This window comes from Emydura macquarii, unplaced genomic scaffold (assembly GCF_026122565.2).
Source record: "Emydura macquarii macquarii isolate MOO-44397 ecotype Brisbane River unplaced genomic scaffold, CSIRO-AGI_Emac_v2 contig_2636, whole genome shotgun sequence".
Lineage (NCBI taxonomy): Eukaryota > Metazoa > Chordata > Testudines > Chelidae > Emydura > Emydura macquarii.
The window spans coordinates 7,033,611-7,058,567 of NW_027132773.1; the positions used below are offsets into that span (position 1 = coordinate 7,033,611).

General features: G+C 39.7%; 1 protein-coding gene across 3 annotated transcripts in view; it reads right to left on the bottom strand.

The window, feature by feature from the left end:
- MON2 (MON2 homolog, regulator of endosome-to-Golgi trafficking) overlaps window positions 1-24,957 on the bottom strand; it is a 155,248-nt gene that overhangs the window by 92,740 nt on the left and 37,551 nt on the right. For 2 of the 3 annotated variants that reach the window (XM_067564122.1, XM_067564121.1), the window contains exons 5-10: window positions 18,856-18,985; window positions 17,733-17,830; window positions 16,583-16,708; window positions 15,445-15,639; window positions 574-698; window positions 35-174 (exon numbers count right to left, since the gene is read on the bottom strand). In XM_067564122.1, coding sequence (XP_067420223.1) covers window positions 35-174; window positions 574-698; window positions 15,445-15,639; window positions 16,583-16,708; window positions 17,733-17,830; window positions 18,856-18,985 — 814 coding nt within the window. Of the gene's footprint in view, window positions 1-34; window positions 175-573; window positions 699-1,518; window positions 1,596-15,444; window positions 15,640-16,582; window positions 16,709-17,732; window positions 17,831-18,855; window positions 18,986-24,957 lie in introns of those variants that run through there. The other variant, XM_067564123.1, reaches the window with a different exon arrangement.

The window sequence follows — 24,957 nt, forward strand, 5'->3', positions numbered from 1 at the left end:
TACTTAAAATAAAAAAATGCAAACAAGCCTTTACCCGTTTGGTTTATTGCAGCTGATGTATTTCCTGTGCTTGGTACAAGAAACAGCGACTGGATGAAAGATCCCAGCGCATTCACAATGTCACGGAAAACTTTGGTAGAATGTGGTTTCATATCATAGGATTGACAAAAGGACCTGTAAAATGTTTTAAAACATTTCTGAGCACGTAGTCAACAAATTAAAGAGTAAAAAATACATTTTTAAAGCCGGCTATTTAAATGAATAAGCAAGTATGCTATAGTTAATACTTCCTTATTCTGGCTGGAAAGTTTATAGGCTGATCTGATAAAGTCTTTAACTTCTGAAGCAAATATTCAAGTTTCAAGGCATTAAACCAAACAAGTTTGTTAACAACGGCTCAGTGCTCAGTGGCCAATAAAGAGTCCCTGGCACTTCAACAAAAACTCCAACCTGCTGATTCAATTGTTTTCAAGTCCCTAAACGGTTAGCACAAATGTTTTAAGAATTTTTTTGCCGCAGATAAATATGATCTCTTCATTTAATATATAAAGTGAAATATGGTACATGTATTACCTTAATAGCTGAGGCTGCACGCAAAGCCTGTGGATAGATTCCACTGCAACAGCTCTTAGCCATTGTGGTTTATCTGCATCCAGAAACTTCACTAGCAGTGACAGAAAGATCTCACATTCTGTTACCTAAAAGAAATAGGTTATAGTCATAAAAAGAAAAACAATGTGTTATTTCACCCCAAGCTTCTATTTTATCAGTGACTGCCAATATCCCTGGAAAATACAGGGTCATTCTGCTTGGCTTAGGGTTTATAATTTCTGTAAACAACCCCCCCCCTCCAATATACCCAATGATCATGTGAATGTTGGTTTGTCAGGCACATACTGTATATCCAAAGATGTTAAAAGGAGTTAATTCCTTACAGCAATTTCTAACACAGTTTTAAAGAATGCTATAGAACAAGCCCATATTAGTTTGGCTTGTTTAAAGGCTGGAGAGGTCAGCAGTAATGGAAATTTCGTCACTATGGTGAAAGAACAGGGTTTCACAATACGAATAGCTTTAACAGGCATCTGAGTTTTTGTACTCCTAACCAGTTTGAAGAGTACAAGTCAGAAAGTCTCTATCTGAACTATTAACATTAAATAATGAAACATGCCAAAAAACATGACATTGATGTTAAAAAGATCCCAAAGAGCTTTAACTGAATTAAAAATCAAGATAAAATAGCTATCCAATATCTTTATGGTAAGGAAAAAAACACACATGGGAAGATGCGTAATAATGCAAATTCTGATTTTTTATTTCAACCAATGCTTGAAAAATGCAGGTTACCTCATGTCTCACAACTACTGGTTAAAAATATCTGCAAATTATTTCTCTCTCATCAGATATGTCAAATGTCAAAGACTCAGACTTTAGTTAACAAAATGTATCTGTGAAATTATATGTCACAGGAAAACATTCAGACAGTTTAGTGAAATTTAAAAAGCTATAGAGACATACAAGAAGCATAAAACAGCAGCCACCATAGCCACCCTCTCAGGTGGAGAGACCATATGTGCTGAAGTCCTCCACGGAATTTCCTACGGGCAGGAATATTTAAGATGACCTCAACATTCTCCAGAAAAAGAGAATCAACAGCAGCAATCAATGTTAGCAGCACCAAGATGACATATTTACCTTGCAGCTGGAAACATGCCTCCCTCTCCCATCCCACCCCGCCATACCCACTACCACTTCCACCTGCTTGTGCATGGTTTATTGAATTTTTATCCCGCTCCCAATATCATGACAGCAGGTCCTGTGGGACCCGCGGTATCCCAGCCCCACTGCAGGGCTCTAAAACTGTCCCACAATGGCTGGACGTGCTGCTCTCAGCAGATGTTTCCCTACCAGTATCTACTCATTCCCTGGACCTGTGTAAAATGGGATGGAAACCCCCCTTCCCCCGGCGCTTTCAATTTACCCATGGAGAGGGATTGGAGTCCCACATGGGGATTAACAACCTGAGTCTCCCCTTCCCCATGCAAAGGGATTACAAACCTCTAACCTACCATGCAAACATTTGGAAAGCTCCTGCATTGTCATGCAAAGGGGATGGGAAGCTCCCATGTCCCACCATCCCCAGACACAGGAAGAGAGAGCCCCCCTTGCCACCCTCACTGCTGCTGGCAGTGGCACTGCCTTCAGAGCTGGGCAGTAAGAGAGCGGTGGCTGCTGGCTGGGCATTCATGTTGTATGCAGGATAGAAGGACTATTTTTTTTAATCCTGCTCCCATCCCACCCCACAATACCCACTTCCTCCCGCATTGTTTCTTGAATTTTTATCCTGCTATTATGGTAGCGGGTCCTGCGGGATCCATGGGATCCCAGTCCTGCTGCAGGGCTCTACCTACCAGCCTGAGTAGACAGACTCAAGCTAGCTTCACTTGAGCTAGTGCATTAAAAATAGCAATGTTGATGTTGCAGAATAGGCAGCAGTTGAGGTCCACATAGCTATTTTTAGTGCACTAGCTCAAGCAGAGCTAGCACAAGTCTGTCTACTCAGCCTGGGAGGCACGCCCGCAATTGTAGGGTTGATATACCCTTACAGTCCCAGAAGTCCTGACTATATTAGCAGTTCTGGACTCCTAGCTGTTTGGTGGTATTGGGTGATTGGCTGTTAGGTGGGAGTGTGTGAAAACAGGAAGTAGCTGAGTAATGGGCAGACTCCACAGCACCTTCACAGCTCTGGACTTAGTGGTATCAGACGTACAATTCTGTTACTGAGCATCTTGCATCAAACACTTGAAAAGATCCTTCTCTGCTCCCTGGACAAGAGCTGAAACAGTGAGAATTCTTGAAGTCCTACAGCCTTTAACCTCATAAGAAACAGGCACCCCATAGGGGATGTCTTATGTAGAATAAGGAGGCCCTTCATTTGAGGGGAATTGTGGAGATTTAAAACAAAACAAAAACCAAACAAAAATCCTAATAATTGTAAGGACAGAGGAATTTCGGAATAATCTATTTAGAAGGGGAAAAACAAATAAGATAAAATATCATACTAGGCGGTGAGCCCAGGCTCATTTTCTTGTAGGACAGAAGGATGGTTTGATAGAAAAATAATTTTAAGAAGTGTTCAGATGACTTTGAACCATCAAATTGTGCACACTAAAAAGCCTATGTAACTGTGCACATGTATTAACATTATCCTCCCTTCTGCAATATGCACTTGCTACATCTTGTTTTAAATAAGTAAATTCTTTGCGGCAGGTACCACATCTAGCATAACACCTACAACATGGCCTTGCTGAGTCCGATTAGTGCCTTTGCATGCTATAGTAATAAAATAAGTAATTGATAACAAGCCTCACACTTCAGGGTATAAGCTAACCAAACTGACTGTGCCCGCATAGTACTTCTTGCCTTGACAAATCTCAGAAAAAAATGGCAGGAAACTTTCATGGGGTGTTTTACCTTCCTCTGAAGCCTCAGTTATACATCAGTGTCAGACAAGCAATTTCACACTGAAGTGGACCAATGGTTCCTAACTGGCCACAGAGCAATGAACTGAATCTTCCCCCCCCATTTATTAAGAGAACTGTCAGTCTCAAAGATGAACATGGTGTAAGCACCAAAGCAGTTCAGTTGCTGTGTGTCATGCTGCAGCATTGCGAGTGGCTAAAAAGTCCAGCTGTCAAGCGACAGTCCTTGCCATTGACGGTTCAGGTATAAGGCGCAGGGCCAGAAAATGAGGCCAGTAGTGACTGGAGTTTGAGGCCTACTGCGCTTTCCTCTTTGCTCTCTTCGCTTTCCCTCTCTAAACCACCTCTCTTCCGCTTCTTTGATTCCTTTATGCAGTACAGCACTCCAATGTAATCTATTGCTAGCAACCTCTTCCCAGCTTGCAGTGTCGATGTTGAAAGTTTTCAGATCCCTTTGACAAACGTCCTTGAACCCAAGCCTCGGTCGTCCAAGTGGCCTTGGAGCATCCACAAGTTCTCCATACAGAATGTCCTTTAGAATGCATCCATCGCCCATCCAGTGCAGATGACAGAGCCTATGAAGACATCTGTGTTTAAGAATAGCGATTAAGCTTGGCAATTTTGCTTTCTTAAGTACTTCAATATCAGGAACTTTGATTTCCCACTTGATATTTAAAATACAATTAAGAAAGTGGACATGGAATTTGTTTAGTCTTCTCTCATGCCTGCTGCAGGTGGTCCAGGTCTTGCCAGGACAGCAGCGTGCTCAGCACGTCTGATAAGAAGAGGTTACTCACCATGTGCAGTAACTGTAGTTCTTGAAGTAAAGTTCCCCTATGGGTGCTCCAGTTCAGATGTGCACATGCCTTCGATTGTAAATTTTAGGCAGCAGTGCCCATTCGGCCTGAACATGAACCCTACAGTTACTCCACAGGGTGAGTAACCTCTCCTTCCTCTTCAAGTAGTGTTCTTATGGGTCTTCAACTTCAGATGACTACTAAGCAGTACCCTCAAGTAGGGGGAGCTTCAGAATCGAATTCAAAACTGAAGACAACACAGTAGAGTCAAAGACAGCATCAGAAGCTGAGTCATGAATCACTGCATAATGTTCAGAAAAGGTGTGTATGAAGGTCCAAGTTGCAGCTCTACATATCTCAGCAATGGGAACATTTTTAAGAAAGGCTACTGAAGTAGAAAGAGACCTAGCTGAATGAGTTACTACTCTAGAAGGCGATTGGAGATCATAAGACTGATCTTCTGGAGCTGGAACCCTTAGATTTTTTGGATTTAATGGTGCTCGCAGGTGCTGAAGTTGTCTCGATCAGCAATTGGCATTCCCTACCAGGGAAACTCAAGCTCCATTTCTTAGAGTTTTTCAAGATGATTCTTGAGTCTTCCTCTCAGAAGCTCTAGGGGAGTGTTGTGCCAAAGTGGCTGAGGTGGTTGACTGGCTCAGAAACCAATGTGCAAGAGAGGGAGGGGCCTGGCCTGGGTCTAAAGCCAGGGTCTCCATCATGAGAGGCACAATTTAATCTCCCAGTTCTTTCTGGATCTCGATTTTAAGGCCAGGCAAAAGTTACACTTTTGGGGGACATGTGAATCCCCAAGGCAATGGACACACCTGGAGTGCCCGTCGCTCACTGAGATAGCCTCCCGGCATGAAATGAAACATTTAAAACCCAGAGAGCTGGGCATACCCTCTCAGCAATCTAAGAAAAATCCTAAAACGACATCAATCTTTTCAACAAAATACATTTTAAATGATTTAACTACTTCCAACTATTACTTTACTACTACTACCACTATAACTAACTATGCTAAATAAAACACAGGAAAAAAACCCAAAACTACAATTGAGGTAAGCTTGATTCAGACACAGCTGAGGCTCCCTATCAAACTGAGGTGGTTGAGAAGGAACTGCGAGTGGTTCACCCACATAGCCTTATACAGTCACAGTGCAGAGCACGAGGTGGGGTAGAGCACATGTGCAGGCCAAATGGGCACTACTACCTAAAATCTCTGATTGAATGCACATGCGCACCTGAAGTGGAGCTCCCATGGGGACACTACTCAAAGAAGAACTTGGTGTTCAATTTCAGTTTCCTGTTATCCCACACATGCTTGGTCAGTTGATGGAATGTAGTAGCTGCCTTTTTTATGTGAGAATTAAGCTCGTCATTTCGGAACAGATTATTCAATATAGTTGATCCTAACTAGCAGAACATGTGTACAACATCTACCGTAGTGCCAGCTATTAAAACTACTGATGCACTTAACACACCCTGTGCCATAATCATTGTCTTCTTTAGACTGATAGTTTTTGATCAATTTGGATTACCTAACACAAAGCAATTGCAATGTTTCTGGAGCTCCTCTCTATTATGTGTAACAAGCACTGTATTATCAGAGAAAAAGAAGCTCTCTTATCAGGTGTTTAGCCTTGTTTTTTACTCTTAAATGTGCCATGTTGAAAAGTTTTCTATCTGACCTTGTATAGAGATGTACCCACGGTACTAGATGAGAAAGTTAAGATGAATCAGCAGAAAAAAAAAACATACCAAAGAGTGTTGGTGTAAAACACATCTTTGCAGATTTCAAAGCTGTCAGATTGATCACCATCATACTGGACTATAGCCTTCATGCCATCATGAAAGGACTGAATCAAACTAAGGAGGACTGGGAGGCAGCCAGTTCTCTGTAGCAACTGAAAAAGGCCTGTTCTGTTGATCAGGTTTAAAGCCTTCGTAACATTTAATAGAGAGGGTTTCCTTGTTCTTGACACTTCTTGCAGCTGTCTTAGTGTGAAGGCAATCTTGATAGTTGATCTACCAGGACTGAAGCCATACTCAATCTCTAAATATACACACGCAGCAAAATCTTGTAGTCTGTTAAGAATGACCCCACAAAATGCCTTGCCAGCAACACTAAGAATAGAGATTCCTCTATAGTTGTTATAATTGCTCCCATTTTCTTTATTTTTATAAAACATTATGATGTTGCAACTTTCATGTCTTCTGGTACCCCTCCTTCCCTTAACAAACAAGCAACATATTGTCCTGATATTTAAGCATTACATGTCCTCCTTGTTTCAGTACTTCAACTGGAATTCCATCTTTTCCAGTGACCCTTCCTCATGCTAGGAGATAATTGCCTTTTCAATCTCATTTAGAGATGGTTCTATAGCAAACTCTTCAATAACCTGGAGCCTGGGGATCGCATATACCACTTCAGAAACAGAGGTTTCATATAAATAAAGTTTGTGATACCCAACATTGCATCTGTTTGCTTCTGTCAATGATATCTCTGTTTAAGATATTTTAGTGCAGCACTATTCTTGGCTAAAGGACCTATTGCTTTCTTGATTCCATCATACATATGTCTTAGATCTCCATTCTCAAAGGATGTTTGTATATCTTCTTGCACAAATTGAGCCATACGTTTGACCACATTGCCTTGCTGTTTATGGCAATGCACTCTTGGGCATTCTGAGGATAACACACGTCTCAGGAGAAAGGTTCATGGTGTGGAAGAGCTGTGCTATGGGTTTTGCTGCAGTAACTTGGAACTTTTCTTCAGTGTATGCTGCAAACCAATCCTGATGTTGTACAGTTTTAGGCTTTTTTTTTTTTTTTTTTTTTTAAACCAGAAACTAAAGTTGCAGTTGTAGATATTTATTCCAAGTTTATTACATGCTGCATCAGCATTTAGAAGAGATGCAATAAATGACATAGCTTCCTTGAGATTCACAGTGAACTGGAAACACTTTCCTTGATCTTTCATAGTGTTGATGTTAATGTGTGGGAAACAGTTTTGTTTAGTACAATGGAATTTCTGTAATGAAAAACCTTATTTTGCAGCATACAAGTACATGGTCTGTGTGTTAGTCTGCAATGTGAAAACAGTGAGTATGGAGAACATTCTGCATATGTTTTCTACAGATGACAATTAAATCTAATTGCTGCTGGTGTCCAGGTCTGGGGTGCCTTCATGAGACCTTCCAATGATGACCACCTTGGAAGTAGGTGATAGTAATGCACAGTCCTTGATGGGTGCGGAACTCCAGTAACCTTTGCCTATTGTCAGTCTTTTTCCCCACTGCCTGCTAACTCATGCACAGAGGCCACATCTCATGTTCTGAGCTGACTAAAGACTCCCAGAAGAAAGAGTTACTCACCTGATAGTCGCTTACTGAGGACACTATCGAATTGCTGATAGAACACATTCTTCTCTTCAGTTGTGGAGGAAAATGTTGGGTCATATATACTGATGATATTGGCAAAGCCACCTTTAATATATACTCTGAGCCCTGGTCTACACTTATCTGGAGATTCGGTGGCAGTCGATGGGAGTTACGCAAACTATGCAGAGTAGCTTGTGTAACTCCCGTCGACAGCTGTGCTTCCCTTCTGCGCGCCGTCTTCACTGCACCGCACCAACGGGAACTGTGTTCCCATAGACGCATCGCTACGCTACTTGAGGAGGTGGTTTTACTCAATCGACTTCCTGATCGATTGAGAGGGTCTACACTGACCACTCAAATCGATCCAGAAAGAGTGATCTGGTGGCGGCGACTTTGCCGCCGTCAGTATAGACATACCCTGAGTGGTATAACAGGTTCTGATATTGCAACAGGACATTCAACCTTGGATGCTAGTGAGTTTCTGAAAGTTTCTGTACCAGATGACTGGAGGACAGATAAGGTGACACCAATTTTTAAAAAAAGGCTCCAGAGGCCATCCTGGCAATTACAGGCCGGTCAGCATAACTTCAGTACCAGGCAAATTGGTTGAAACTAAAGTAAAGAACAGAATTATCAGACACATAGATGAATATGATTTGTTGGGGAAGAGTCAACAACTCTTTTTCATTTTTGTAAAGGGAAATCATGCCTCACCAATCTACTATAATTCTTTGAAGGGGTCAACAAGCATGTGGACAAGGGTGATCCAGTGGATATAATGTACTTAAGTTTTCAGAAAGCCTTTGATAAGATCTCTCACCGAAGGCTCTTAAGCAAAGTAAGTGGTCATGGGATAAGAGGGAAGGTCCTCTCCCAGATCAGTAACTAGTTAAAAGACAGGAAGCAAGGGTAGGAATAAACAGTTTTCAGAATGGAGAAGGGTAAATAGTGGTTTCCTCCAGGGGTCTATCCTGGGACCATTACTGTTCAGCATATTCATAAATGATCTGAAAAAACAGTGACTGGCAAAGTTTGCAGTTGATACAAAACTACTCAAGATAGCTAAGTTCAAATCAGACTGCGAAGAGTTACAAAGGGATCTCACAGAAGTGCGTAACTAGGCAACAAAATGGCAGATGAAATTCAATGTTGATAAATGCAAAGTAATGCATATTGGAAAACACAGTCCCAACTATACATATAAAATGATGGGATCTAAATTAGCTGTTATCACTCAATAAAAAGATCTTGGAGTCATTGTGGCTAGTTCTCTGAAAACATCCACTCAGTGTAAAGCAGCAGTCAAAACAGCTAACAATATTGGGAACCATTAGGAAAAGGATAGAAAATAAGACAGAAAATATATCGTCTCTTTATAAATCCATGGTGCGCCCACATCTTGAATACTGCATGCAGATCTGGTGCCCCATTACAAAAAAAGATATATTGGAATTGGAAAAGGGCAACTAAAATGATTAGGGATATGGAAAACCTTCCATATGAGGAGAGATTAATAAGACTGGAATTTTTCAGCTTGGAAAAGAGACAACTAAGCGGAGATATGATAGAGGTCTATAAAATCATGACTGGTGTGAGGAAAGTAAATAAGGAAGTGTTATTTACTCCTCATAACACAAGAACTAGGGGTCACAAAATGAAATTAATAGGCAGCAGGTTTAAAATGTACAAAAGGAAATATTTCTTCACAGAACGTACAGTCAACCTCTGGAACTCCTTGCCAGAGGATGTTATGAAGGCCAAGAATATAACGGGGTTCAAAACAGAACTAGATAAGTTCACGGAAAATAAGTCCATCAATGGCTATTAGCCAGGATAGGCATAGATTGCTTTTGCCAAAGGCTGGGAATGGCTGATGGAATGGATCACTTGATGATTATCTGTTCTATTCATTCCCTCTGAAGCATCAGGAATTGGCCACTCTCAGAAGACATGATACTGGGCTAAATGGACTATTGGTCTGACCTAGTATCGCCATTCTTATCTAAAACCCATCCCGTGTTCACGGCAGTCTTGTCTGCTTTTTACTTGCAAGAAAAAGGAGTAATGCCCCTCGTGTAGAGAGTTTGTGCCAAAGAGAGTGACCATGTCAATGTCAAACTTCTCCCTTCTATCCACGATGGCAGCCTTTCTAGTCATTGACCTCCTGTAGGCCATTTGACATACCAGTGCACATTGTCCTCACATGCTAACAAGAGTTTGAAGAGGGTGACCATCATACCCTAAACTTTGATGCATACGCCTAAGCATCAAAAATAAGGAGGCAGGGCTTGCTTTAGAACCTAAGCCCCTCCACTCAGCAATAGTGACTCAACCCAAAGCCTCGGGAACCAAGATGTCTGGAAGCCAGTACAGCTGCAGGAGAGTTGCCAGAAGATAGAGCTAAGTTACAGTGCCAAATGCCTGTTTTCTCCACTGCATATTGGGTTCAGGGTTTTCTCCTCTAGTTTTTGTTCAGCCAAGAACTGACTGCAAGGCAGCAGAACCAGATGAGTATTTCTCCTTTATGGATTCTGTTTTTCATTCCAGTGTGTATTTGGCATACCCCCACTACTCAGTGAGAAATGGGATTCCTGGTTTAGGCACTAGGAACTCTGTCCATGGTAGGTTGTATTGGGTTATGTGGTACCCAAAGCAGGCCACACAAGCCTGACCCTAATCTCCCCCCTAGTATATACAAAAGTGAAAATATGTGGGGTGGGTTTTTTTGTTTTTTAAAAGTGGAATGTAACGTTTATGAAAGGTGCCAGATTAAGATGTTCAGCATAGACAATGGCAATACCAGAATCAGCTTCCTTTCACTGCCTCATCAGCATGCTTCAAAATCTGACCCATCTACTACTACTACATGCTGCTAGCCATTAGAGGATAACTCCACATCCATGGAAATGAAATTCTTGGCTTCTCTAAGAGTTAACAAGGGTTTTAAGTTGTGTTTTTACACAATGTGGACACCTGTCATGAAGAATGGGGCTGTGACCATCTTATCAATGTGCCATTAAAAAGGGATTCTTCTTTCCCTTCTATTCAAATACAAGCACTCGAAGAAGAAAACAAGATTACTTACCAGTAACTGATGTTCTTCGAGATGTGTTGCTCATGTCCATTCCACAACCCACCCCCCATCCCCACTGCCGGAGTTGGTAGAAAGAAGGGACTGAGGGGGTGTAGGGCCGGCAGCGCCTCATATACCACGGCATGTGCGCAGGGCTCTAGGGAGCACAGGAGCTGGCCTTACGGGCTCTGCTAAGGGGAAAAAAGTTCCGGGTAACCGTGCACGGAGGCATGCACACACCTATAGCGGAATGGACATGAGCAAGCACTTGAAGAAGAACCGCTGGTTACAAGCAACATTTCCCCTGGGCACACTTTCTCTACCATGAATTGTCCACTTGGTAACAGCAACACAGCCACTGATTAAATGCAACATTTGTGACATTGTGATGTCACATCCCAGGGCAGAGTTTGGGGACGGGCATGTAAAGGCAGTGTCCCCCACCCAAAACTGCCTCTTTCCATTCCCCTGCCGACCCTTCAGCGCAGCTCCAGGGCACACAGCCCTGTCCCCTTGCCTTGCCTGACAGAGCTTGTGTGGAGAGCATGCGAGGGGGGAGTTTGGGAGGAAGGTCTGGAAAGTCTGGAAGATAGGGATTTTTGAGGCATAGGAAGCTGGGGTCAGGGGAACAGCAGAGGCACAGCTGGAAGCTTTCCTCCATTTCTCAATGTCTCGCTTGAAGGCAATGAGGTGGAGAGTTGGTATTTTGCAGTGGGGAGTATCGGGTACTCCTCCTGTACACTGACCTGTTCCCTTCCCCACTATCATCGCTGCTGTTCATGCTAGCAGCGCAAACATCCTCCATTGCAGGCTGTGCACGGTGCCCTCCCCAGCCATCCATCCCTCGCCAGGGTGGAACATGAAGTTGTCTGCAGGAGTATCCCCAGCCTGTGCCCAGCGGCCGGGCTCGCTCAGCAGGTTTGCCGATTGGGGGCTCCCTTACCAAATCCAGGGTTCCCTGCCCCATTCCCCCTCAAACTTGGGGTCCCCCTCCACCACCATGTGGCTGCTTCCACCCCTTCCAAAACATCCTTAACTCTTGTACACCGCAGCCCATCCCACCTCCTCCACATCCCCATGAGCCATCTCATCAGTGTCCTCCGTCTTAGACCAAACTGGTCTCGGTGTCACCTTCCTCACCCCTCTGCCCTAAGGCCAGGATGGGGTTCTCTGTGGTTGAATCTCAGCTCTGACCGGGTTAACAGGTTCTGTCTCCTTTCTCTGCTCCTCCCATCTCTCCCCAGCTGCAGGAGGTGCTCTCCTGCCAGCTGCAGGAGAACCAGGCCCTGCGGGCTGAACTGGTGCTGTGGCAGTCCCAGGGCCGAACGGGAATGTGCCGCTTCTGCCACTGGTCACTGGCAACACCAAGGGACCACTGCCACCCCCACCAGCACCCTAGGGGGCAGAGGCCAAGGGGACCTGGCTTATGGTAAGGAGGGGACATGGGGCTTTCACTTGATTTGGGGGGTGAGGTCATGGCTTTTGCCCCGGCTCTGCAAGGGAAGGGGTGCTAGGCATCAATGGGGTGCACTGCCTTTGGTATACTGTCTTGTTTTATGTATCAGAAACAGCAGGCTGTCTTTGTTCAGACAACACTCCACGTAACAGCAACAACTGCTTAGGAGCAACATAGCAAAAGGGCACCAATATGTTGCTACTAATGAGCGTCTACTGTACTGAATGTCTTTATTCTTTGCAATTCTCTTTAATAAAGAAATACAAATTCAAAAGTATACAACATAAGCCAACTTAGCTACTTGTATATATTACATTTGTGTCCAATTTTTCATGTACGTTTTTCCACCCTCACCATTAACTTCTTACATGGCTATTTTATCCCATCTCTTAAATTAGTTAAAGCTCACTATAAATACATGTACATTTCAATTACTAATGCTTTATGAATGATTCCCAAATCTGTTTTCAACCTTGAACCCCCGCATATTTATTTTACTTTATATTTTCAACATTTTACATTGTTAATGAGACCAAATAATACAAAAAAATTTAGATCAACGAAGATTAAAAAAAATTCAAATTCTGGGTAAAATTTTCTAAACCCTCAACTGACTTAGGAACCTAAGTCTCACTGGTGTTCAGTGATGTCCTTATACCTAAAACAAACATTCTAATTAGTATTTTTTTAAAATATAACAGATTACAGAATAATTTTGAAAGATCAGGAAAAAATTTGCATTATTTCAGTGTAATTTTTTTTTAAATCTTACAACCCCAGGTGAACTTCATGACCCTTACCTTATTCACCACAGAACAAAACAACAAGGGTACTACAGATTAAGAGTCAGATGAAGGGCCTGAGACAATTTTTACGAGGGATTCAAAACACATAAGACAATGTACAAGTGGCTCAAATCTCAGAGCTATCCTTTTTTCCAAAAAAACTTAAAAGGAAAAATACCACAGAAGTTAGGTTCTTCAGTGTTTTCTGGTAGTCCTAATATTTCAAGAATTAATATTTTTCTCCAGGATTTCTATTTCACAATGGAGTATGAAATCTTTAACAACTCCACAGTAAGGGACATTGTACTTTCACCCTGATCTTGCAAGTTCTTTACCTTATCCAATTTTTTGCAAAATCTTCAACATAACCCACATTTATTTCTAAAAGAATACTAGATGCTAATAAATCAAAGAATTCAAATGAACTAAAGCAAAACTGAAGCGTCAGAACTGCAGAAAGAAACCTCAAGAGTTGTGATTCTCTTCTTGGCGGTTCAATAAGGGGAAAAGATTTACTGCTGAACAGAGCATTATCTGAAGCTAAGGGAGTTTGACTGGGGTTGGAGTAAACAGATTCCCTCCCAACATCTCTGTTTTTAGCAATCTCTGCAGTATTAAAAGGAACACATTTCTCTATATCATATATGTTTGTTCTCCTGATGTCTATTTGTAAACATCTTTTCTTTAAAAAATAAATAAATGTTACAAGTATTTTACAGGGAAATATTTTAAGGATACCTTGGTATACACTACAGCTCCCTCAAAAACAACAGCAACCATAAGCGACCGGCCCCTGGCAGCCTAATTTACTAATACAATACAAGTTCTTCGGATGATTTAAATTCCACCTTATTCTGACATCCTGGGGTTGGGAAATGGGCACGGGTGAAGAAGTTGCCCAAGGAGAAGGCATCAGCAGCAGCTTCTTTAGAGGTGGTTTAGTTCTCCGTCCCCAACCTCCTCTTGGAAGGAGGTGCGGGAGGGAGGGAGAGGATCAGTAGGATGGAGTGATTACTGATTAATCTCTCCCTTGCTGCACTCAATATTCTGTTCGCCCCACCCCTTCTCAATCTTTTTTCCCATCCATCACATCTTCTTACACACAGTTTCCTTCTAACCTCTTAATGCCTCCAGCTGACTCACATTTCGAGAACAGTGAGCAGCCATCTTCACTGATAGCTGCATGGCTCTTGTCCTATTGAGAAAATGCAGCCATCTTTATTTGAGGCACCCTCTTTTTTCTAGGGCTTTAGGGAAACAGCTGTTACCTTTACTGAGAGCAGCCAAGTTTCAGTCACATTAAAAGTAATGGGAGAAAGCAGTCATTCTGAATAGAAGTTTCAGAGATTATTGTAGGACATCAGGAGACCATGAGAAATGTAAATGCACAACTAAAATTAAAAGAGGTGACAACTCAAAACACTGCAGAACTGATTCTTTTTTTCTTCCTATCCATACATTACAACATTTATTAGATGCCTGAGCACTCTTACTTGTGGGAGTATTTTATTTTACTTTTACTATTCTGATTTTATTCTGGATCCAGGAAAAGTCAGCAGTACTTTCCATATTTGACTGTGTAAGTGGGACTGAGAGTGCTGCTGTTTTATAGCCTCAAACAGCATCAAATGGTGACCAGAATGGAGCACTGAAGCTTCCCAATAAGCTGAAAAGGAAACTGTTAAATATCAGGGCCAACATTTTAAATTTTTATTTACTAAAATCCCTATTTATGAGAAGGAATTCCATATATCCAGGCAAAAAACTAACTTGTGTTAAGACTGAGCTTGATGAGATTATGGAAATGGTATGATGAGATAACCTAGAATGACAAATGGCCCTTCTGTGACTGCTATTAGCAAGTATCTCCAACAGCTGGAGATGGGACACTATAGGGGGAAGGTTCTGACTTACTACTTAGAATTCTTTCCCAGGTGTTTGGCTGGTGGGTCTTGGTCACATGCTCAGGGTCTAACTGATTGCTGTATTTGGGGTTGGGAAGGAATTTTTCCCCAGGTAAGGTTGGCAGAGACCCTGGGAGGGTGGGGGGTTTCACCTTTCTCTGCAGTATGAAGCACAGGTCACTTGCTAGTTTGAACTAGAGCAAATAGTGGATTTTCTGTAACTTGAGGTCTTCAAATCAAGATTTGAGGGCTTTAGTAATTCAACTAGAGTTTATGGGCTACTACAGGAGTGGGTGAGAGATGTTCTGTGCAGGAGGTCAGACTAGATGATCATGAGGGTCCCTTCTGGCCTTAAAGTCTCTGAGTCTATTCCATTTGAATAAGGAGGGTTGTAGTGTACACAAATACAAAATATAGTATATGAACATGTAAATACTGAAAACTATACACAGCTGTAACCATTAATAAGTTGACATTTGCTAGCAGCTATCATATGATGTGCAGAGTGCATGCACACACTCACTAGTGTAGATCTGTGAAAGCAATACTTGAATATATCCTTACCAGCAAACTGTAAAACTGCTTGATCAAAACAGAGACTACTCTCAGCAGGCGCATGCAGATAGGAAAATATGGTTTTTCCACTGGTGCTGGGGATGATGATGTGCTGGAACCCTGTCTGAACTTGATATTTGGGGAGAAGAGCTTTATCACAAGAGGGCAAACCCTCTCTTTAAGTAGGAAACTAAATTCTTGATGCTGTAAAGAAAAAAAATGTAAATGTTAACAATGACTTATATAAATTAAAATCAAAATCATCATCAATTCCAGGATTTACAAGTAGACTTTCTTCAGCAACTATTAATACCTCTACCTATAGCCATAACAATTCGTATTTAGTTAATCCAGTAGCTAAGAAAAAGGAAATTAAAATCTTGGAGATGATGTTACATGGAAAGATGTCAGTGATTAATCTTTATCAAACTCTTGACAATTCCTTGATTTATTTTATAGAAAAAATATATTCTTCATATTTAGAATGCATCTTAGTTCTATGAATATATATATGGCCAAATTCAGAAGTGATATAAATGTTCATGTAAGTTATGTACTGAGGGAATGGAAAGGAGGCATGCAGCAAGGAAAGCATGATAAAACAGCATGTTTTTTTTCACAGTACATTCCTTCTCCCTACAGTGATGCCACAATACATTCCATGTTCTGAAACAATAGCTTCAAAAGTACATAAATGATAATGCATTAGGGCAAAAAAATATGTCATCACTCAGCATACACCTTGACACAGGAAATTTAAGAAGAGATTTATGGTTTATATAGAATTACACCTTGCATGTACTTACACATAAGCAATCACAAATATATATCCCAAAAGAACAAAATCAGAGATGTGTGCTGTACACAGAAAAAGGGCAAAAACTACACCTTTTAGAAAAAGGAAAACAGAATGCGAATAAGCACAAAATAAAAATTGAAGCCACTTTCAAAAAGGAAATTATATACTGACATATTACTAAGCTTCTCTCAGATAGTCAAAGCTTTTCTTACTAAAATTCTCATGTAAAAGTCTGCTAATTTTCACTTTCAGAAGTTATATTTAATAGGACAGATATGCCCAGTGGAAAGGATGTTCCCATAAAAATGAAGAGCTCTTCCTGCACCTACTTTTGAAATAAGAACTTACTTGTAAAAACACTTGAGGAAAATCATTGAGGACTGACTCAAGAAGTTCAAGGCCAAATGTCCGGGTCATTTCTGTCATACCCACTAGCCAGTAAGGAGCGTCAGCATTAACCAACTGGCAAAGATCCTGAGAAAGAAATATATCACATAAGTTCTCTTCCTTCTGGATACTGAACTAATCTTTTCCAACTTGAAGTTAACTTTTCCCCTTAAATATACGAATACATATTTATACATAATAAATATGGAACAAGATTACTATGACAGGAACAGTATTGCATAAAAATATTGCATAAAGTATTGCATAAAAATAAAAGCCTTTCAAAATCAGGAGTAATTAAAACATCTTAAGATCCACAGGTTTGATACATCAGCAAGCTTCTGACAGCTGTAGTAGATACTATTGATCATCTGCATTGTGTAATTCATAGTGGAATTGGTAATGTAACATACTATAGTTTTATCTGGCTTCTAGTATTTGGTTAAAGCAAAAATAAAAAAAGCAAGCTCCTGAAATTAGTGTGCATATATACATGAAGTCATTAATATAAGCCAGTTCTACATGTCTTATTTTGAAAGTTTCCCAACATTCAGTTTCCTATCACTCCTCTGGGAAACAAAATGTAGTTGTTGTTGATAACCATACAAAAGCAGGACTGAAAAATCTGGGCTCTAATAATGGCCATGATTTCCATATATGGTGCACTTTTATCATAAAGACGACTTGCACGCACGAAAAACAGAATCCAAAAGGAAATGTTTAAAAACAAGGTATGTGTTAGTGTAATAGAAAGATCTGATTATAATAATGTATTAATAGACTATCAAACTGAATTACGAAAATATGATACTATACTGGTAAAACCCTTTTGGTAATGCAAGTGCTTCATTACCACAAATTATTATCAATATAGTTTATGGAATGGAAAATTACCAAATATCTGAATTTTTCTAATAAATATTCATATTGCAATATGCCTTACTATCTGTTGGTAAGCATGTGATCCACATCTCTATTATCGAATAGCAAAAAAATTAAAACTTCCATTATGAAACTTCACCTGCTTTTCAAAAAAAAACAAAAAAAAAAAACAAAACTGGTCTGAACTGCAGCATTATTAAGCACAAATCCTAAAAATGTCTACTAATACCTGAAAAAGCATATATGCATCTTTAGCACACGGTTTTAGAGTACTGACAGATCTTCTGTTACTGTTTCCTGGAACTGGTACTGGTTGTTCAATAACATCTGTGTAAAAAAAGGTTTGTGAACAAAAGATTTTCAAAATCAAGCATCTATGAAGTGTTGCCTATAAAACAAATAGTGGCACAAAGATGTAACTGTTCCACTAACAGATTTTTAACTTTCAAAAATTAAGGTCAGATTTAATAGCAATTATTTTGATTAATGAATATTCCTTTAAAATAAATAGGCATTCTTTTCAGAAAGCATTAGTCAGGTATTTCATATTCACAAAATCTAATTACTCTAAATGATCTAAGACTAAGTTTAAACTTTTGTTTATGATTTTACTTAAGATGCTATTTTAACCTATTTTCTTATGGAGTACCAAAATTAGCAGGATACAAAATTTTTGTATTACAGCATTTTGTATTACAGCATTGCTAAGAGACCCATGGGGAGATTCTGCTGTGGAGCACAAAACTCACACCCCAAAGAAGGAAGAGACATGGTAACTTTAAGCCACCTTTGGGCTCACCCAATTCTGGGCTGCTCCACAGCCTCCCAATATAATAGAGTTTTAGGGTTCTATCTAAATTATGCCAGCCTTCCCTAGCTACCTATGAGCCACAGAACTATTCAATCTCCACAGTTCTACATGCTGTGGTCTTGCCCCAACATGGCCTCCTACCACCCAGCTCCCACTCAAGGACTGCCTCACAAACCCAAGCCTTAAGACTGTTTTCTGTAGTCCCTGCATATGGGAAATTTTCTCCCGGCTTTTAGAGCTTCATGTCACTCTGGCTTATTTATGCAGTTTAAAAGGACTGAAAAGGGGATGAGGATCTCAATATGAATCAGGATCAAGAATCCATTATACTAAATTCTGTACAAACACAGGGGTAAAAGTGTACCCCAGATAACAAAAATGAATTAACCATGCCTAGGATTTTTGCAGCATTTAGGAACTTTGTGTTCTTCAATATATTTATATATTTCAGAATCTGAGCAAGATAAATATTTCTGTGTTTTAAATATCATTCTAGAAAACAGGTCAAAATAGACACAAAAAACAAAAGGAAAATGTCTACCTCTGTATCGTTCATCTTCAGAAACCACTCTTTCAAAAACAACAGTAACCACTTGTCGTACTGTAGCTGCAGCTGTGTTATTTGTGATATTATCTTTTGTGAAGTGAAGTCGAAAACAAAGGACAATTGCCTGCCATAAACAATTTCCAGTTAATAACAATATATCTTTTTTAGCTAAAACTAATAAAGTTTACTGTAAAATAATTTTTACTCTAATAGTTTATCAAGAAATTACCTAGAGATGACATTTTTATTTAATCTTCTGTACATCTAAAAAGCTGTATCAAAGTTTGATACAAAAAAGAGTTATAGATTGTGCTATGTAAAATGCATTTTAATTGCTCTGATGGCCCCATGAAAATTAAACCAAGTATTGATTAAATTCAGATTCTTAAGATGTACCAATGAAAACTAATAATTTTACTGGAAATTCAAATTCAGTAAGTGACATTGTAAAATAATATACTTATTCCACTAAAATAACTCTTAAGATGATATTACAGTTATATGGTTAATCACATAAAGGTCAGGAAATGCCAAAGCTAAAGAGGTATGCACAACCTTAACTCTGCCCTCTTGTGTATTAAGACATGGTCTAATTACATGATCACATATTCCATTAAGGCAAGTAATTACTTCTCCCCATGGTTGTATTTTAATGTTATCATCACACTGCATGGTAACAAGCTATTATCTCTTGAAGTTGATAACAGTAATTACTCAAACAGTAATTATTATAGTAATTCACAAGATGTTTCTCAGAGAAATACACTGAGTTGCATTAATAGTACATATTTTAATCATATCTTGTTTTACCATGTATTTTATATAGAAGTTAACTCATTTGTATTTGTATGACTTAAGTTCTTTTCTCCTGAAATAATTCATGTTATATTAAATTCGCTTTTATTCTATGTTTTTGCACTTATGTTGCACTTCAATCATAGTAACATTGCAATGTGTTATGAACTGTACCAATATTTAAAACCTGGTTCAGCTTTCTCTCTCTGTAATAGACCTACAGAGTCTGTTTACATGGTGCACACAGATTAATACACACAGTACCATAAGGTATCATACATATATAGGCTCCCAGAAATACTAATACTCTATTTTATTAATTTATAGGTGACACTGATGGTAATGCCTATAGTAACTTTCCAAAACTTCAATTGTTTAGGCTGAAATTTTCCATGCTATGTGACTACCTCAGACTGAATTTTTGGGGGGGACATTTCAGCAAAAACAGTTTAGTCACTTCTCAGAATTAGGTTAAGGAAAAATACATTGTCTTACCTACGTTAAAAAATTATTACAATTTTTTCATTGCGAAGCTCTAGCACCCCCATGCTTTGGAACAGGGATTTACTGCAGTATGTACTTGTTCTGTAGAGACTTGTTAAGACTTTGGCAGCTAGATTCTGTCTGTATTGAGCATGTTCCAGCACAAGAATTACAATTGTTCTTCTTAGCTACCAGAGGTTGCTGTGGTGCCACATAAGGGAACAATGGAGGGAGACTGTCTCTCCTCTGCTCACATGGCTCCTGCTGATGGCACCCAAAAGAAGGAAGAAGCCCCTTTTCTGGAATGAAAAGGGGTGAGGAAGTGGGGATGCAGAGACAGGTGCTGAGGGGAGAGAGAGAAAGGCAGAAGAAAGAGAAGAGACATGATGTAGGCAGGATGAAATGTGAGGGATAAAGGCGGAGACAGACTGCAGTGTGGGGAGTGGCATATTGGGCAGAGAAAGGCTGCTGGAATACATGTTAGAAGCAGAGAGGATAAGCAGGGAAAGAAGCATCTGTAACTACTACACCATGCTCCCTCCCAGAACATGAAATAAAACCCAGGGTTCCTGAGTCTCAAAGTTCCTCTGCTTCCTATAAAACAGTGTGAAACCCAATGGCAAAGTGTGTCTTCCCTGCCCCTTCTCCCGCAAGCACCCCACCCCACTTAATACCTCATCCATAGAAGAGAACAGCCAGCTACTCCTATCACTTATTCCACTCCATTAGCTGTAGTAGAGGTTTGTGCATCTAAAGATTCCAGTCCTGCCAATATTCCATGTGAATGGTCTCCACATGATACAAGTTCAGTTTTTTCAATGTGTGTGCATGTTTGTTTGTTTGTTTTTTTTGGGGGGAGAGGCACGGGGGTGGGGGAGAAGGTTGTGACTAAGAAATTTGACTTTACAATCTTGAGTCTTATTATGCAGAATTTTTTAAAGTCAAAGCACGCAAAAGTTAGGAAATGCCAGAAGAGATGTTGTCCATGCAACCTTAATTTGGCTCCCTTGTGCATATACACTGTAATAATATATAGCTATTTAATTAGAGACTATTTTTTCCATAGGACCCCACCTCACTCTGTGTACAGGATGGAGGATACTCAATATTCAACACGACATGGTATATTTACTGCATGCCATCCAAACGCTGCACTGAGTAATATTCCTAATTTCCTCACCGACTTTTCTGTGGTGTCTCCCACAGTAATATCTAACTGCTTCACAAATTTTAATGAACTTCTCTTCACAACACCCATAAGAGGTAGGGAAATATTATTACCCTATTTTATAGATGAGAAACAGGCACAGGGAGTTTAAAGCCAAAAATGTCAAGAATTTTCAGTGGCAGAGATCAAGACAAAATTCAGTTTTCCAGGGGTCATTCAACTGACCATATTACAAGACCATCCCTTCTCTTCCCACAGTCACCTACTTCATTAACTACACATCCTCCACATTCAGCAACTAATGAGGCACAAGTCATATAGAAACAGCTTTATGCACTACACAAACTAAATACCATTCATCCTGTACACTCAGTGAGGCTGGAATCCTATGGAAAGCATAGTATGTGATTATATAATTGAAAACTAAAGGGCGATAAATTAAAGTTGCACAAGCAATCTTAATTCCTGCACTTCCTAACTTTTGAGCACTTGACTTTGTGACCTTAATGTTCTTTTAACATCGCTTGTGTGTGTGTAATTTTAGAAAATACCATGTGATTATACAATTTAAAATTGTACCTTAATACACAGATTCAAGGAACAGAGTTAAGATTGTGCATTCAACCTTAATTTTGGAGTATTCAACTTTGCTATTTTAATGTAATTTTCACAGATTTTTGCAAGCAATTACCTACAGTGTTGTTTTTTGCTTTAAAGAAGAAAAAGAATAAACTATATTATCAAACTAACAGAAATTTGAATACTCAAATATCAAGGAGTTATCCCAACAATATATGTGCAAGATGCTTGTAATTAGAAAAAAGACAGCATTTGCACAAATCAAAGACAAAACACCGTGAATACAAATCAGCTAGCAGTCATTGACCCCTCACTAGTTACGCCAATGTAAGTTTCATTCAACTTTGAGACTAATACATCAAATTTTTCACAGTGCTAACCACACTCAACATAACTCCATTCACCCTTCCAAGCCTGCATGAATGATGCCCTTCAGTATTTATTAAAAAATATGCACCTATGAAAGCTAAGGAGTCAAAAATATCTACTGTCCATGGTTGCAACATGATTTTCAAACACTCTTAATTAGGTCACACAAAAATTATTTTTCTTCAGAAAAAACCCATGTCCTACCCCCTCTGGAGAGACTACTGCACACCAAATTGCAATTTTCAGATTTCAGCCACTGGCCTTCCAAGCTCTTATTTTAAAACAAAAATACAATTAAATTTAAAACTATAAAAGTCAGTCAGGGGAAAAAGCAAGGATGGAAAGCTAGCTCTCTGGCTCCAAGACCCAGGGGCATTTCCCTAGGCTCAGGAAACCTTACCGTGGAAGCAATCAGCAGGTGGAGGATCTTTCACCAGATCCTGGGCCTTCCACAATGCCCTGATATGAATTTGAAACATGCATCCTACCTTTCTGGGAACTCTGAGAAGTTAAGTGCACAATTAACTTAGCTACATGCATACATATGCACCATTCATGCATTCTGGAGTGCAAACTTACTGAACTTCATGAAGAAATATACACATGCTTGGTATGTGATTTTCAAAGGCTCATAACTTGATCAAATCAAAATCATCTTCCCTTGGAAAAGGCTATCCTCGACTCCTCACTGAGGACTATTTCAATGTAAAATTGCAACTTTCACACTTCAATCATTTAGGTCACAGGACTCTTTTTTGTTAAAAATATAAAATTGTTAAAGTATTTTCTATTTAGGTTCTTATATTTGCTTTCAGCATAGTATGACTGCCTATCTCCTTCTCACATGTGCTTTCCTTTTGCTTAAAAATGGTTGAACCGTTTCTGTTCAAAGGTTTAAAAAATATCACATTCCAGCAGAGACCAGGCATGAAAAATATCAACCAGGAATGTTAGTCTGATAAAAGTGAGAGGCTGAAAACAGTGGATTATAACAGAAAATACTGTGTAGTAAAAATTGCATATATAACTTTTTCTTGTTAAAAAATTCACACAGCAGTTTAATTACAATTTGTGGAAAATACAGAATGTCTACTATTGTGTTCCTGATACAGCAACTAATAAATGTCTCCTTTTAAGGGATCTCCATTTTCCCTATCAATGATGCTGCTTCTACTCAAAACACTATCTCTAACAAAGAGAAAATAAAACAGGGATAAAGCCCGTTTTGTAAATATAAGAGAACTTCTGACATTGAGTCTTAGCTTCCACAAGAAAAGACAAGGATGTGAGAGTTAGACATCAGAAAAGGGAACTCCTAAGGCCATCATCTTTTGTCTCTCTTATTCCTTCAGCAGAGAATGAAAAAACTGCAAAAGCAATAGCAGAGAAAGGAATAACTAAGTAACTAGACATACTGACACTAAGTGAAGCAAGAGTGGCATGCCCCACAAAGAGAGTTATTAGTAAATTTCCTCAAAAGGCTGGTTCAAAAACATTTGTCTTAAGACTAGTAGAATGATTCTATGTAATGTATTCCTGCAGGGATTGCTGTGCTGCTGTATTCAATGTCAACCAAAAAAATAATATCCATATATTTAGTGAAGATACTAAGGACACACTTTGGGTATGTCTATACTGACGGCGGCAAAGTCGCCGCTGCCAGATTGATCTTTCTGGATCGACTGAGTGGTCAGTGTAGACCCGCTCAATCAATCAGGAAGTTGACTGAGTAAAACCACCACCTCACCGCGCAGTGAAGACACCGCGCAGAAGGGAAGCACAGTAGTCAATGGGAGGTATGCAAGCTACTCTGCGTAGTTTGCATAATTCCTGTCAACTGCCGCCAAATCTCCCGGTAAGTGTAGACCAAGGCTTTAGCTCCAACAGAGGTGACCTTGTCGTAGTACGACTGCTTCTGAACTACACTGTATGTGATTGTTTTAGGGGAATACAGATTCATGCCAGATTTCCATTACTCTTGCTGAAAGCAACAAATTACATTTTGTGTTGTTATTGTTGTTAAAAAAAAGCAAGAGGCCCGCCTATTTAAAGTAGAGATTATTTGTGAAACTCTGGCATTCAGTTAAAGCCTACCAGATTTGGTGTTCTTTAGGAATTAGATTCCTAAGAAGTGAAGTACCAAGAATAAAACTGTACCCAAAAGGTTTCTGTTCAAATGAATCTGTTCTCCCTTTCAACAATGGCTACTTTACCTCTCAATAGATAATCATTTTAAAAATGTATCTCTGGAAAAAATAAAGTAGCAAAAGACTGCTGAAGAGGTCTTTGAAGTAAGGCTATGTCTACACTACAGACCTTATAACAGCACAGCTGTACCACTGCAGCTGCGTCGCTGTAGGGTATCCCGTGTAGCCGCTCTATGCCAAAGGGAAAGAACTCTCCCATCGGCATAATTAAACCACCCCCAATGAGTGGCAGTAGCTATGTCAACAGGAAAGCGTCTCCTCCCAACATAGAACTGTCCACACCAGTGCTTTTGTCAGTGAAATTTATGTCAATCAGGGGTGTGTTTTTTCACGTCTCCTGACCAACAAACGTTTTACTGACAAAAACCACTAGTGTAGACATAGCCTGACTTTGGTGAAGTTATTTACTTAAAGAACAGAAGACAACATTTTTTATTTTCTCTCTACATAAGAAGTGTTTCTAAACCATTTGAATCACCTTGATCACTTTTGCTC